At 42.7% G+C, this 14,045-nt stretch overlaps 1 protein-coding gene across 1 annotated transcript in view; it reads right to left on the bottom strand.

Moving 5' to 3' along the window:
- The window catches only part of Lcmt1 (leucine carboxyl methyltransferase 1), a 63,699-nt gene that overhangs the window by 33,159 nt on the left and 16,495 nt on the right, over positions 1–14,045 (bottom strand). The window contains exons 2-5 of the mRNA XM_041666791.1: positions 10,132–10,223; positions 9,039–9,160; positions 4,313–4,389; positions 2,633–2,694 (exon numbers count right to left, since the gene is read on the bottom strand). Coding sequence (XP_041522725.1) covers positions 2,633–2,694; positions 4,313–4,389; positions 9,039–9,160; positions 10,132–10,223 — 353 coding nt within the window. The remainder of the gene's footprint in view (positions 1–2,632; positions 2,695–4,312; positions 4,390–9,038; positions 9,161–10,131; positions 10,224–14,045) is intronic.

Raw genomic sequence — 14,045 nt, forward strand, 5'->3', positions numbered from 1 at the left:
TTATGTACTGTGAATAAAAAGTCAACACTGTGAATTACAATGTGGACAAAGGTGGTGCCCAACCTGATTCCAAGGTGAAGTTGTGAGGTATCTGATTGGAAGCTTCACCCCAGCCGCTGGCCTGGGAGTTGCTTTGGTCCTGACCAGGGACCAAATTTAGGCTTGTGCCAGAAAAAGGAACACGTGGTCTCCAGGGTTTGACTGGGCTCCTCGCCCTGCCGTGCAGCCCTGATCCACCTGTGAGTGCAGCATTCATTAACCGTGGGCATTTTTGATTTGGTCTAATCTGGTTTAATTGGAGTTATTTTGCATTGGGAGGGGGGCTATCGAAAACAAACAACGCTCTAAAAGTACGCAGTTCCTAGATGTGCACTCCCTCCCCGCTTCCCTGCTCCCTTCACCCCCACACTCCCGTTCCCTAGCACAGGTTTCCAAGTGTTTTATTTATCTGTCTGTTAGAATGATGTGGCCACAGTATGTCTATGTGAATGTGTAAATGTGTTTTTGTGATGTGCTCAATTTAATTTTCTGTATCCATGTGTTCTTATGTTAAGATCAGTAAAACTTATATCTACAGATTACAGCAGCTTTGAAAAATACAAACACATGGGTAGCCGCCATTTTAACCTCACCACCATCTTTGGTAAGGGTACCCACGTGTGCTAGTCTTCCCTCCACCTTGCTCCTGGCCACCTGAGAGTGTGGCATTTATTAAACGTCGGCATTGTTTATTTGGTCTAATCTGATTTAATTGGAGTTATTTTGCATCAGCAGAGAGGCTCTTCTTAAGATTTTTTCCTAACAGTATCAAACAGGTACACAGGTCTCATTAGTAACTGCAGTTTTTAAAGAAAGAAACAGTTACACATGAGGAATCCTACCACTTGTGAGGCAGAGGCAAAGGGATGGCAATTTTAAGGCAGCCTTGACTGCACAGCAAGACTTGTCTAAATGTATGATTGTACAGATTGTGCTTGTCCAACTTGTCTGTTGCTTTTTAAATGACTAATAAATTGCTACAACATATATATTTCGGATGTCTGAACACAACTAATTAATAAACTGAAGTGTGGAAAATATATTTTGCCTAGGGTATTGTCAAGTTATTGAGACCTTCAAGGAACTGTAATTCTAAACAGACAGGGTTAGCTCAATGCGTAGAGACACACTGGAGGTCTTTAGCTAAGAGAGAGCCCAACTCAGAAGTTCTATCCAAATGAACCAAACTCAAAGAGACAAGCCACACTGTGAGCTAAGCAGACGGAAGCTGCCTTGGGCCACGTGGCTAGCAGTGGTTTGTTACAGAGCAAAGGGTAACTGATAAAGGCTGTGATAACTGCTGCCTGAAGCTACAGTTCAGGAAAAGGCATGAGCAAAGAGAAGGTGTGAGCAATGGTACATAGTCTATAAATAACACTCACACATGTGCAAAGAATGACTCATCAGTACTGGTGTTTTCAAGTAAGCTTTTTAAAAGGCAAGCTGATATTGGCTGAACTCAACCAATCAAACCCATGACCTTTTCAGTGAGAGACTTTTTAGATAAGAAATTTTCCCAGAACACTTGAGTTTTTAAAACAAAAGTTTTAAAGTAAGAGGGAATCCGTCTCAGGTGGATTTCTTCACTATATATAAGATTAATTTACCCATCGGCCCACCAATCTGATAATTTGTTGGTATTATGTATAGGGCACTGAGCCAATTCTGGAATACAAAGATGCCCAAGAAGATGTGGTCTAAGCTGGGCATGATGGCACTGCCTGTGACCCCAGCTCTGAGGAGATATAGGTAAAAGATACCTAAGTTCTAGTTCAACCCAAGCTACCCAGCAGGATCCTAAAGAAAAAACAAAAACAAACAATAAACCCCTTGTAATCATAGGGCTCATAATTCAAAAAGAAAGGTGAAAAATGAACATAACAAGCATGGTAATGCTGCATTGAGAGTGTGCAATGGGAAGAGGTTCTACTCCATACACTTCTACATTGTTGATCAAAGTAACGCAAAATACAAGGATGCTCACGACAGATCCTGATGTGACACCAATTAACCAAGCTTACAGTAACTGCTACAGAAAAGGGAATAGTCGCAACAGGTACAGCCAGTCTGTATGGGAAAACAAAGGCTGGCAGCCACACACACGTATGCGGGAGCTTTATCAAGACTCTGGTCACAGGGAACTCGACTATGGCTCTGCAGGTGTGCACAAAATGAGGTCTGTCTGGGTGCCTGAAGGCTACTATGTGGATAATTAGAAAACACCACTCTCAGAGTCTGAAAGACTATTAAACCCCTTGACCTTCTCTGTCAATCACAACTGAACACAATGGAAAATCCTGGTAGAGATCTAAAAAATACCCACAATCCGGAAGGCTCGGCACTGAGAGAACATGTCAGGAACAACTACAATTACATGGGGTTCAGGGATGTGGCTAAGTGGTACCAGGCTTGACTAGCACATAGAAGGTCCTAGATTTGACCCCCAGCACTACCAAAAAGAAAAAACTGTTGAGCAGCAATATGGACAGACAGAGCTGAGCAGATGAGCATAATGAAAGGACGGCAGAGAGGGCCGCGTCTCAACAAGCAAAATGTGTTATGATCCCATTGTGCGGCTCGCAAGGCTACTTGCCTAATTGCAGAGTGTCCTCTGGGTGTAACTCCATGATGGGTCTGAACAGAAGTGGCTTGTTTCTATGGGAAGATGGGAAAGAGGAGAAAAGAGTCAATTAACACATGAGTGCACTTACTGCCAAATGCAGACGTCTATCACAAACTGTGAGCACATACCGAATACTCCTTATCCAAAATGCTTGGGACGAGAAACTGTACAGATTTGGGATGTCTGTGAGATTCTGAAATATTTGCATAAATTACTGTAACACTTCCCTAATTGAACATAATGCTGAAAGTATTTCTGATTCTGGAGCATTTTTATTTCGTATTTTTGGATGAGGGAAGTTTGGTGCACTGCTAATGTGCAGAACAAGGGCCACTCTGGAAGTCTCTCTTCAGTCTACCTGCACTTGACCCTGTGTGCACAGCAGCAGTTCACACAGGCTGCAGGTTACGTCAGCTCTGCACTGTTGCAGCTGGCATTTCAATCACACAATGATCACAAGTAACTGACTTAAAAATAACTAGAAGTAGGCTAACACAAATTTTCTAAAAGGTCCAGGATTTCCCAGCTACCTCCAGTTCTTGCTTATTCTCGAGCAAAATTGTATCTTATGATCCTGTCTGTTCTTTGTCATGAATAAAAGCTCAGTAATATTTATAATATAACTCCTGTAATCCAGCAAATGAAGAAAAATCAGAAACCAGAGAACCACACAACTATGCACAAGTAAAGCCTGTTTTTCTTTCCAGGAAGTCATCCTGAGCTTCATCGAAGGCCCATTCACGCCCACCTCACCCAGAGTTCGAATGAGCTCAGCAGAACTATACAGTTCCAAGAGTCACCATTCATCATTAAAAAAATATAAAATGTAGCTAATATTTAGAAAAACTGGAAAACTCATAGTACAGACCACAGGAAAGCGAAAAACACTCCCAACACATAGGGATGTAGTAGCTCTACAGAATAAACTCAAAGTTTCAATGTCTATGGAATTCTAAAATATATAATAATTAGGCTTTTTGAAAAATAACTACTTAAAGTGGGATAAGAGTATAAAAAATAATTTAAAAAAAAAACCCTATTAAGTCCTGAAAGAGGGCTTTTGAAGTCAGGTTTAGATCTTAGCTCCACCCACGCTAGTCAGGTGACCCTGGGCAAGTCAAAATCTCTGAGCAGGAGATTCTTCATCTACAAAAAGGGTTCTGAGAACTCAGTTCTCAAGTCTACCATGAGGAGTGAGTCACCCCAAGCCCCCAGCAAAAAAAAACAAAACAAAAACAAAAACAAAAACAAAAAAAACCGGAGAGCAAGAGGCATCTAAAGCTCCTCAAGTCCCTCAGAACAGCCATCAAGCATTCCACACACTCAAATCAAGAAAAAAAAAACACTACATCAATTTGGGGCCAGGTTACTGTCTATATCTCAGGATAAAGCAATAATCAAAATACACAAAAAAATGCAGAGTATTCAACTATGCTCTGCAAAGACCAATCTTTAATATTCAGAGAAGTTTCCTTAATGGGTAAGGAAAGTCGCCCAGAATGTACACTGAATGTTGACGGTCACACATGCAGGGCTGCTGGCTCCAGGGAAGGGAAGGGAGAGACCAGTGAAGTCGCTCGCATCCAGCCACTACACATGAGCTGTGTCTCCACCAACTGACATACTGTCCCCCAACAAAGCCACACTTACTTGATGGTGTGCAGCTTTCTCGTGACTATCATTGGAAAGTCGACTTCAAAATATTTATTTGGGAGAAGACCTTCATCCTGGAGAAAAGCACACAGAAGCATCCTTAACACACGTAGTCACTGCACGGAGCCAGCACTAATTATCTAACCGCAATGGCGGTACTTGGGGATTTTAGGTCAGGAGACTCACATGATCAGAAGTGTTTTATTTATTTTTATTCATGTGCACGAATGTTCCCTGAGCCTGTATGAACGCCTGTGCAACATGTGGGTGCCTTCTGCCCTTACAGAGCATTCAATCCTCTGGAAATAAAGATGGTTATGAACCATCATGTGGATGCTGGAACTGAACCTGGGTCCTCTGCAAGAACAGCAGTGCTCTTAGCTAGTAAGCCATCTTTGCGGCCCCAGAAGAGCATTTTCAAATTACCATGGTCTCATTGAAAATGTATTCAAGAAGAGCAAGAGTAAATACAGAAGCTGGGAGATAGTCAGCGAAGTGCTTGTCTGACAAGGCCAGGACCGGAGTGTAATTCCCATGTAAAATGCCAATCATGGTGGTGTGAGTTTGTAATCCCAGTGCTGAGGAGGCAATGACAGGATGGTCCCTGAGGCTCTTTAGTCAGGTGGTCTAGCCTGACTGTTAAGCTCTAAGCCAGTGAGAAACCTGTCTCAGAGGAGGTAAATGGTGTTCCTAAGGATGACCCAAGGTTGTTTTCTGGCCTCTATATGTGTTTGTATACACAGGCACATACACACACACGTACACATACACACGCATATATACATGTACACACACAAAAAACACACACATATACATGCATTTAAAAATAGATACAAGAAAAACAAAGAGGTTTCTGTATTTGTCCAGGTAAGGTTTACAGAGCTCGAAACTGAGGTGGTTGGGAAGGAGTTGTGAGGTGTCCAAACACAGTACGTATTCTTCCAAAAGTACTTGAAACAGTTAGAGACCATCATGAAGTCAATGTAGAATCTGTAATGCCCGACATTTTAGGGATTCATTTAGAATGAAACAGTTACTATGAAGAAGCATCCCATGAATAGGGTTAGGATCATTTCTTTGCTGCTGCAACAAAGCCAATGAAGAATAAGGCTCAAATAATGTGGGATCCCCCTCTGTATGCTGTGAATACCATTGATTAATAAAGAAACTGCTTTGGACCTATAGCAAGACAGAACTTAGCTAGGCAGGAAAAACTAAACTGAATACTGGGAGAGAAAAGGCAGAGTCAGGGAGAAGCCATAGAGCAGATGCCAGAGACTGACACACTGAAACTTTGCTGGTAGGGCACGACCTCGTAGTGATGCACAGATTAATGGAGATGGGTTAAATTAAGATATAAGAGTTAGCAAACAAGAAGCTAGAGCTAATGGGCCAAGCAGTGATTTAATTAATACAGTTTCTGTGTGATTATTTTGGGGCTGAGCATCCAGGAACCAACAAGTGGCCTCCTTCTCACAATTGGTGCCACCGACTGAGCTGCTGGGGGATCAGGAACCCAACTAGCGGCCTCCTTACAACACTCAAATCCCAGCTCCACCATTCATCTGAATGGGCCAAAAGTGAAAACAGGGGTGGGGGGGGGGGAGGCTCAGTGGTTAAGAGCAATAACTGTTCTTCCAGATCCCAGCGCCACTATTTATCTGAATTGGCCAAGGAGTGAACACTTACAAGGGCTGGAGAGAGGGTTCAAGTGGTTAAAAGTGTACTTCTAGAGGAGCAAAGTTTGATTCCCAGCACCCACATGGTAATTCACAATGACCTATAACTCATAAGACAGTGTCCTCTTTCCAAGGCTAGTCCAGGCACTTGCCCTCCTGAGCCACCCAGCATCCTTTCCAGTTGAAGGAAAAACAGCTGTGGCAAATCATACTTCAATCACTGTTGCTCCGATTCCCTGTGCATTAACACCACAAGCCTAAAGAGCTCCTAGATAATCAGCTGATACAGAGGCCTCAAGTCCAGGGCAGGGCAGCCGGGAAGAGCATCACTTAGATGCAGAGGGAAGCCACCACAGCTAACCATTTCACACACTGCCAAAGTCAATGCTGTTTCCTTCCACAGGACTAAAGAGACATTAAGAAGGTGAGGTACCTTAAGAGGCTTTACCCTTTATCCCTCATTCTTTTTGTGACAGTCCCAGTTTTCTTGTCTACAGGAAACCCCCATCTATACAAAGGGTCTTGGGTTCCCCAAGAACACACAGAAAGAGTAGGAAGTCCATAGTAGTAGCTTCACCTCTGCAGATTCAGCCTTTCTAGCTAGAAGGTAAAAGACACAGTAAGAGCATGGATAAGCTCTTTCTATGCTTTTATGGAAAGGCATATTATCTCTAAGGCATATATTTGTAATTCTTTTCTGCAAAGAGCCAAAAAAAAAAAAAAAAAGAGTTTAATCTTTTCTGGTCAGATGGATTCTGTTGTCATCCTAGTCATAAAGCTGCTAAATATGAACACTATACAAACAAATGGAAGTGACTGTGTTCTAATAAGGCTTTATTTATAAAAACAGGTGGTGGGCCAGATTTAGCCTATCACTTTTTTAAAACTCTTGCTCTCTAAGAGCAAACAGGGAGCTGGAAAGAAAGCTCCGCAGTTAAGAGCATTGACTGCTCTTCCAAAGAACATGGGTTTAACTCCCAGGACCCATTCCCAGGACCCACATCTTTAACTCCAGTTCCAGGGGATCTGACAGCCTCTTCTAGCTTTTGTGGACATCAGGCATGCACTTCATGCACAAGCATACATGCATGCAAAACACCTACACACATAAATTTAAAAAAAAATAAAAGAACAAACAAGAAAAATATCTACAATATCCTTAAAAAGGAAGTTTGGAGGAGCTGGAGAGATGGCTCAGCGGTTAAGAGCATTGCCTGCTCTTCCAAAGGTCCTGAGTTCAATTCCCAGCAACCACATGGTGGCTCACGTGGTGGATCTGTAATGAGATCTGGTGCCCTCTTCTGGCCTGCAGACATACAGACATAATATTGTATACATAATAAATAAATATTTTAAAAAAGGAAGTTTGGATTTAAGAAAAAAAGTGGTCCAGATCAACATGACTATCAATAAAAATATAAAGTTTGCCACAAAGGACTTTCAAACTTTCTGCCATTTTCTTTCTTACTACTGACAGGCAATTTTTCTTCTTAGAAGAAGTAAACTTTGCTTGTAAGTAAAAATCTCAAATTTATAATTATCAAGTTATCTACAATAAAGAGGAAGAAAGCAACCCATGTGATCAAAGGATCCCAGGCCCAGTGGAGGGATCTCTCAAGAGCAACACCCTTACACAGAATCTGCTCAAGTTCCTTATACCAACCACGTGACACTCTGCTACAAAGACAAAATAGGCCTGCGGAAATGATGTCACTAATAAGGCCTCCCCAAATAACCAAAGCACTGTGTGTAAACAAGGACTTGAGTTCACTGCAATGTGTGTCCCCATTCTAAGCCACAGGTTGTTGGATCCCAGAAGACACTCTGTCCCAGGCCTTCTTCCTCCATCTGTGAAACCCCTCACAGCGCTCTCACTGTAACACTGTATCACATAAAAGCTCTCATCAATGCAAACAAGAACACCAAGATCACACTGGCCATTGGTTTCTCACATAAAACAAAAGCTAGGTGCTTTGATGACCAGAGTCCTTATCAGGTGAACTGATTAAAGACCAATGATCTAAGCAGACTGGGTTATGTGCAGACATTCTTATTTATCTTATTCTACACTTACAAGGATCTAGGGAAATGTACAGACCCATCACTACACACGACTGACCTCACAGAGAAGTCAGAAAATCTGCACAAACCTGCAGAAAGGACACGTGACAGAGAGGACATGTCACAGAAAAACCAAGATCATGGAGTCAAGGCAGAACTTCAGCAGAGTCATGTCCCTTCCTTGTGAGTATGATCAGATCTGCCTCTTTACCCCTCAGAGTAGCCAGAGCTCCAACCAGAACAACCCTGCATACCCATCTCACAAATCTCTGACTCTTACCCTAAATGACATTACATGGTCAACAGATCATAGTGACTACCAAAATTACAAATTTATAAATTTATAGATTTGGTCTCAGTGATTCTGGTGAAAAATTTTTTTCTTCATGCTGTATATCAACACACAGAAGAAAACACATTGAATTTTAGTATAAAAACAATTAGAAACCATCTAACTTATTGGGCCCTGAGGAAAAACAAAGGGTTGACAGTTATAGTAGGGGTGACTATGGGATGTATCTAGGCAGATGGAATGGGATGAAAAAGCCTATTGAATAGCTTTCAATATATTTATTTTTTTAATTTCTATGCATGTTCATCTGTACACGTGTGTTTGCACGATCACTGCGTTTGCACATGCATGTGGAGCAGAGGACCACCTCAAATGTCATTCCTCTCAGGTGCATTCTACTTTTTGTTCAAAACAGGATTTCTCGTTGTCTTGGAAACCCCCATACGCTAAGCTAGATGGCCCAAGAACTTCCAGGGATCACCAGTCTCTGCCCCACCCCAACTCCCCAATGTAGGGTTGCAAGTGCAAACCACTATGCCCAGCTTTTTATGTGGATCCCAGGGACTGAACTTGGGTCTCTGCTTTACCAGCTGAGACAGTCCCCTCTCCTAATATATTTTTTAAAAGTTTAAACTAAGTAATCATCTCCAAAGAACTAAACTGGAGCAACTGTAGTAGAACCTTTAATTACCTTTAACTTCCAGAAGGTGGTGTCCATCCCAGCCCCAAGGTTGAGAATTTGACAACGACATTCTGTCTTCCGGAGAAAAGCTTTAATAAGCTGGCTGACGCCGTGAACTCGAGCAAAATATCCTTCAAGAGAGTTCCAGAGAAACAAGCTGTGAGTCACTCAGGGACAACACACACTGTCCCTCACAGCCTCCAGAGAACCAGGTGCCACAAGGGTCACTGGCTCTGAAACACTCATCAGGAAATCTGCCTCAAGACCACGGGGAGGAACACCAAGGAAACTAGCATGGCCTTACCTGGGGAACCGTGGTATTTAAATCTCTTTGCATGGCTCACAGAAACTATCTGCAAGGATCTACCGCTAGGAGCCAAAAGTTCCCCAACACTGCACACAGCTGAATTAAGATCTCTCAGTTAGTTTTCACTGGGACAGAAAGTAAGCCATGTTTCTGCCTCAAACCCTTGATGAAATGACTTAAAAGCCCAACAGTGTTAAACGCTATAAAAAGGCACAAAAGGTTACCCTCACGCAGACAGTTCATAGTGAAAGATACATGATAGTTTTCTTTTGCTTAGTGTTTTGTGTGTGTGTGGTTGTTTTTTTGCTTGTTTGTTTTGAGACAGGGCCTTATTGTATAGTCCAGATGGTTTTAAACTCACTATTTTCCTGCCTTAACTTTCAGAGTGCTAGAAATACAGGCATGCCCCACCACACTTGGCTTATAAAGAGGTTGTGTGTGTGTGTGCGCACGCGCGCATATTTTTCAGTACTAGAAACTGAACCCCTGAACTTGTGCATGCTAAGCAAGCACTCTATGAATGAGCCACATCTGTAGACATTAACAGATTTTAAACAGGAAAATGTAATCTCTTTTATAAACAAAGGAAATAGAAAACAAATTTCAGTAACACCATTTTTATGATCAGGTTGAGATGAGAAAGTTTTATAGAATCCCAGGTTCGTGAGAACACTGGAAACTAAGGCCTTCCCTATGCTTTGTGAAGCATATACCCTGGAAGGCTCCCTAAGAGCAAATCGGTAAAGCCTCAGGGCTCAGGGTGCTGAGATGGTGGGAAGGCAGATGGTCACTTACCTCTGTTAATTTCAGGGGCCTTCCTCTCTTTAGACTGCCTCACAAGATGCTCGATGTATGGATCATGCCAATAGCCAATGCTCACCGCAAACCTGGGAAAGTCGAAAAGGCAGGCAGTGAGCATAGATTTTTCAGTCCGATGTATCACTGTCAAGTTCCCAAGAATCACGTAGGGAAAAAATAACTACTTCAAAAGGCCAATAAATGCACATGGACTGCCTCCCAACCCCCTTAACAAGACCCACCTGACATCTTCACACTAACATGACACCACCATGAATGTTTCCCACTTCAATCATGTTTCACCTCTCTTCTTATCGCTAATTCCTTTCCCAGGACCCTAAATAAAAATAACCCATCTCACCCTTCACAGGGACTTATGATCATCTGTTCACTAGGTAAACATTATGTCAAGATTATCAATTGTAACAGAAAATTTCCTAACTCCTACTCTGAATCTTTACACCTCTAACCCCATGTTCGTTAAAACTAAGTCAGGACTAAAGGGTGTGTGCAGTAAGTACATCACACTGCAGTCTAAGCTCCCAGAAGCAGACACTACATCTTTTCCTTGTAACTACCAATAAGACTTCTTTCTCTTGTGCTAAAGAGAAGGCTCGGAGGCTAAAAACACTGGCTGCTCTTCCAGAGGTACTGAGTTCAAGTCCCAGCAATCACAAGGTGGTTCACATTCATAATGAGATCTGGTGCCCTCTTCTGGCCGCAGGAATACATGCAGGCAGAACAATGTATACATAATAAATAAATACATCTTTTTTTTTAAAAAAAAAAAAAACACCTTTTCTTATTTGATTTTGGTTTTGAGACAAGGTCTCCTATATATCCTGACTGGTCTCAGCATCTGCATTCCTCCTGTCTCACCCTCCCAAGGGCTGAGGTTACAGATGTGTTACACTAGGTAACAAGACTGACTTCTGCCTTGCCCTAGTAAGTGACATTATTTCTGTACAGGCTTGTCTCTCACTGGTGTTTGCACATGTGCAGGTACCATGAGGAAGCACGTGGAGTGAGGTGTTTAATACAGTATGCAAACATGCTCACTAATGGCCAGGCCTTGCTACCTGAGTCTACACAGTCCAAAGCAAACAACACACTTACAGTCTGACCACAGTGAGTTTACTCAGTCTGTAGACAAAGGGTAAAGCTCAGTTGTAGAGCCAGTCATGGTGGTTCACACCTTTAATCCCAGCATTTAGGAGGCAGAGGTAGGCAGATCTGAGAGGTCTAGGCTAGCCTGATCTACATAGCAAGTTCCAGGCAGGCAAGCTGGGGCTAAGTAATGAAATCCTGTCTCAGCAAGCAAAAATACAAAACAAAACAACTCAGTGGAACCTTTCTTGCTTAAGGCACTACATTCAATCCTAATACCACAAAATAAATGAATAAGAACAAAAAAATTAAACAGTATGGATTTCAACAGTGTGTGCCTCATTACTATCAAATTCAATTTGAACACTGTGAAAAATCTTCATTTTTTTTTAACTATGAAGACAAGAATAAAAATAGAAAATAGCACCATGTGTTACACACAGGAAGAATGAAGACTGTTTCCGGAAGTTTTGAGGTCCATGTTGAGGTGCAGTGAGCTAGCTTCTCATTGTGGAGATTGTTTTCAGAGGAATCTTGTAGTGCCATCTAGTGGCAAAAGCGTATCTTTAGCTGAAGCAACCACAATTCTTTCCAATCCTTACCACAGGAAAGGAGAAGGGAGTGTTCTAGAGTCGATAGATCAGGACCTCACCATTTGACCGGGCAGACAGCCAACATACAGGACTTTTTACAACACACGGTAGGTGAAGAAGGAAAAGAAGGCTGCTTAAAGGAAGGAGGATGAGCGTCAGATTCTGGGATTTACAGGTCACCAATGTGAGATTAACTAAATGAACTGGCGTATTCACACAAAGAAATGCTTACTGGCCTCCAGGGCACAGAATCCATGAGTTAGTTACAGGGGGCTTTTTAAAAGAAAGTGTCACTGTATTGTCTGAGGGTTTTTTTTGAAGTTCTGACTCTCACTCTGTGAGTTTGAATATTGGCCCTTTCATCTGACTTGGATCAGAAGGCATCAAAACATAGTTTCAGGTCTATGTTCAATGGTCTTTAACCGCCACAGTGAGAAAAGCACTTGTGGCTATAGTGGAAACTACGCAGCCAAGCCAGCAAATACCTACCGCACCTGGCGGCACAGGGGACGGCAGCCCTTACTGACAAAAGACCGTGAGACACACACAGGATAAAGAGATCTCACTCCAAAGGAGTAAAGTGCAAAGACCTGCGCACCATAGAATCAAAGAGCCGCCTTCCCCATGAGAGACACTTAAGCCTGACTAGCCAATAAACCTAAATGGCAAGGATTAAACCAGAACTACCAGAAGCCCACCACAAAACACTTATATCCTCACAAAATAAAGAACTCTCACAAATTAGGGAGGAAGCACTCCCAAATTCCCAGAAGAAACAAAAATGGATGAAAAGCCATATTTGGGGACAATTCACAAAAGAAATACAACTAACTAACAAACACAAAAAACTTAGTCTCAATAATACTTTTTAAAGGGAAAATAAAAGCGCAAATAAGAGTGCTCTTTCTTCTTTCAAACTGGCATCAAAATTGTTTCTGAGTAGACCTTGGGTTTAGAGAAGGAAGAGGGCACTCAAGCTCTGCTGCCAGGTGGTGACCAGGCACACTTGTGCCACAAGGTCTGTGCCACAGAATACACGCACACATGATGAGCCCACAAGATCTGTGCCATGGAATACACGCACACATGATGAGCCCACAAGGTGCTGTGCCACGGAATACACGCACACATGATGAGCCCACAAGGTGCTGTGCCACAGAATACACGCACACATGATGAACCCACAAGATCTGTGCCACGGAATACACGCACACATGATGAGCCCACAAGGTGCTGTGCCACAGAATACACGCACACATGATGAGCCCACAAGGTGCTGTGCCACAGAATACACGCACACATGATGAGCCCACAAGGTCTGTGCCACGGAATACACGCACACATGATGAGCCCACAAGATCTGTGCAATGGAATACACGCACACATGATGAGCCCACGATCCCACTTCAGGGTTTATCCTCAGAAAATAACCAAGAATGGGAACAGTTTTCCGCATGAACACTGGCTATGGAAACTCCACATGCAGATGTCCCAATTTTGTTAAGAACTAACTGACCCAGGAACCCAGGACTGCCCCATAGATAGCGAACGCTTGCAACGCTATCAGCAGCAGTTAATCTGCACCGCCCACGATGCTAACAACCAACTCTACTTGCCAGTTCCACTGTGCTCCCCTCCCCCCGAAAAAACCCTAGAACACTTCTCTGTAGACCCAACTTTCTTTTCAATGCCTATATCCAAAGAGACAGAGCTCTCCGACTTGGAAAGACACTGAACAGTGGCCCAGTCTTTATTTAATTCACTCCTGCTTTAACTTCCAAATACTCATCCACTGCCTGCTCAACACAGTAGGTCTTTAAATGACTCGCTTTTCTTTTTCACAGTTAACTGCTCGCTTGTATTTTCTTCTAACACACACTGTAATAAACACTTACTTACTAAGATGTAAAATGTCTTTGTCCTACCTATAACCACCTCACATCATTCCCATGGGAAACACCAATCTAGTCCAACCACCTATTCATTCAAGGAATGTTTACTGACCACATCCAATTTGCCTGAGTGTCAACTACAACAAGTCCTTCATCTGAGAGGTGCAAAATCCCTTCGACTGGGTTCTGCGTAAGGCCCTCCTCATCTTCCAGCCTGAGAATCAAGGCTGGTGCCTCAAGTTCCACTTGGACGCTCCTTAAATCTTCACTGCATGCTAGGCATTATTGCAAATGTTGACACTCTCCTTGAAAGGTGGTA

This window comes from Microtus oregoni, unplaced genomic scaffold (genome assembly GCF_018167655.1).
Source record: "Microtus oregoni isolate MIOR12 unplaced genomic scaffold, Mior012 000016F_ref0000370, whole genome shotgun sequence".
Lineage (NCBI taxonomy): Eukaryota > Metazoa > Chordata > Mammalia > Rodentia > Cricetidae > Microtus > Microtus oregoni.